The sequence below is a fragment of the Tupaia chinensis genome, unplaced genomic scaffold (assembly GCF_000334495.1).
Source record: "Tupaia chinensis unplaced genomic scaffold, TupChi_1.0 Scaffold143923_1, whole genome shotgun sequence".
NCBI lineage: Eukaryota > Metazoa > Chordata > Mammalia > Scandentia > Tupaiidae > Tupaia > Tupaia belangeri.
The window spans coordinates 77,326-79,368 of record NW_006203774.1 but is presented as its reverse complement, the minus strand read 5'-3'; the positions used below and the strand labels follow the sequence as shown (position 1 = coordinate 79,368).

General features: G+C 64.4%; 1 protein-coding gene across 6 annotated transcripts in view; it reads left to right on the top strand.

The window, feature by feature from the left end:
• LDB3 (LIM domain binding 3) overlaps positions 1-2,043 on the top strand; it is a 62,775-nt gene that overhangs the window by 40,173 nt on the left and 20,559 nt on the right. For all 6 annotated transcript variants that reach the window (XM_014582950.2, XM_014582948.2, XM_014582949.2 and 3 more), the window contains one exon: positions 564-697. In XM_014582950.2, coding sequence (XP_014438436.1) covers positions 564-697 — 134 coding nt within the window. The remainder of the gene's footprint in view (positions 1-563; positions 698-2,043) is intronic.

Below are 2,043 nucleotides of genomic sequence, written 5' to 3'. Positions count from 1 at the left end.
AGCGTCCTTGGGGCATGCCTGCCCAGAAACCTGAGCCTGGGCGGCTCCTTCAGTGACAGCAGTTAGAGGGGGCAGAGGGGCTGTGGTGCCAGGTCGAGGGTATGGGCCACTGACCACCTTCCTCTCTCCTCTCCTGCTCCGGCAGCCTGTCCCCATGGGGCGAAGGGCTTTCCGTCTGGCTGGCGGCAGCACTAGTCTCTCGGAGCAGCCTCCTCGCCTCTCATTCACGGCCCTTCCTTCACAGCCTCCAGCTGCTCCCCGGGCCGCTGGGCTGTCCTCGCCGTAATTCCCGCTCGGTTCCAGGCCCCGGGCCACTGGGCTGTCCTCACTGTAACTCTCCTTGATTCCAGACGCCCGGCCAAGCGGGCTGTCCTGCCTGTAACCTTACCTCTCAGCTCCAGGTGCCGGACCCCGTCAGCTTCTCCTCCCTGGAACCCTCCCTGTTAGGCTCCTGGCCCCTGGCCACATGGACTGTCCCTTTCGCTGTGACTCTCCCCCTCAGTTCCACTCCCTAGGCCCCACAGGGCTGACCCTCTCACTGTAACTCTCCCCTGTTGTTCCAGGCCCCAGGCTTCTGCAGTGGCTTCCTCTCCAGCACCCTCCACCCACCCCAGCTACAGCGAGAGCCCTGCAGCCCCTGCACCCAAGCCACGGGGTGTCACCACTGCCAGCATCCGGCCTTCTGTCTACCAGCCAGGTGAGAGGTGCAGAGGGAGGGGAGTTGTCTACTATGGGCCTACATGGGCCCAGCTCAGAGCCACAGCTCAGAGCCGCAGCAGCTCAGAGGCGTGGGAGGGCCACCTACTGGTGTGGCTGAGCAGGGCTCCTTCCCCAGGTGTGGCTGGAGATGGGCAGTGCCAGGTGGGGGTAGACCTCCTAACTCAGGAAGAGGACGTCCGGGGAGTGTCCCCAGCTCCTGGTGAGGGGGCAAGGGCTTAGAGGAGGGGCTGCCCTCCCCAGTCGGGAGTGGCTCAAGGACAGATACAGGCAGCCAAGGAAACCACGAGGGCTTTGGACAGACCCGCCTCCCAGAGCCCGGGTGCTGGGCCAGCCAATGGCTTCTCTGCTGTCCCGGGTGCCAGGGACATGGGGAGCTCAGGGTCTGCAGAGGCAGAGGCGGGCGTCTGCTCCATCCTCCCAGGCCCCGTTCTGGTCAGTGCCCAGGGCTCCTCACAGGGCCGAGGGCTCAGCCTGAGCCCCGCTTTCCTGGGTGAGGTTGGTCTGATTCCCCAAGGCCCTCGGAGAGTTTCCAGGGTATCCTGCAGTCAGTCCACTCCCCTGCCAGCTGTCACCCAAGGAACATGAGGCTCTTTGGCGGGTATCTCCCAGGGTGGGGGAGGACCTGACGCCCTGGACCATGGGATGTGCCCATTGAGGGCTCCAGGCAGCCAGGCCCCGAGTCTGGTCACCACCCTCCTTCCCACAGACCGGGACTGTGAGCTGCAGGAGGGCAGGGCCCTGCTGATCTCTGCGTGTACCCAGCTCGGCCTGGCAGAGGTGGAGAGGGAGAAATGTGAGGAGGGCTGCCAGGACTGGGCGGGGAGGGCCTGCTGGTGCCCTGCACTGTGGACGCTACCCCGCACACAGGCACTCCCAGAGCCGCCGCCATTGTCCATCCCAGGGACGGACGGGAGAGAACTTGAGGAGGACACTGGCTTTAAGGGGTTCTGGAGATAATCATCCGCACCAACATCTTGAATGTGCGGCCGAAAACGAGCTGCCCCTTAGGCAGTGATCCGCGCGCTCCTTTCCCCGCCAACCTACTACGCACAGTTTTTTAAGACTTGTTTTTTGAGACAGTAACTTTAGGTTTATGGCAAAACTGGTGGGGAGTCCCAAATGCCCTGTGCCCCTGTGCCTAGTCCCCCTTCGGGCTCCCCACCAGACACACTTACATGCCCTTCCGGAAGGGGTGAGGGAAAGCGGGTAATTCCCAGGGAGCGGGAGGGCACAGAGGAGCTCCTCTGTCGGGAGTGCGAGTCTCCCCGCCGCCGCCAGGCAGAGAACTCCCGCGAGCGGCCCGGAAGCGCGGGGGAGCCCGGC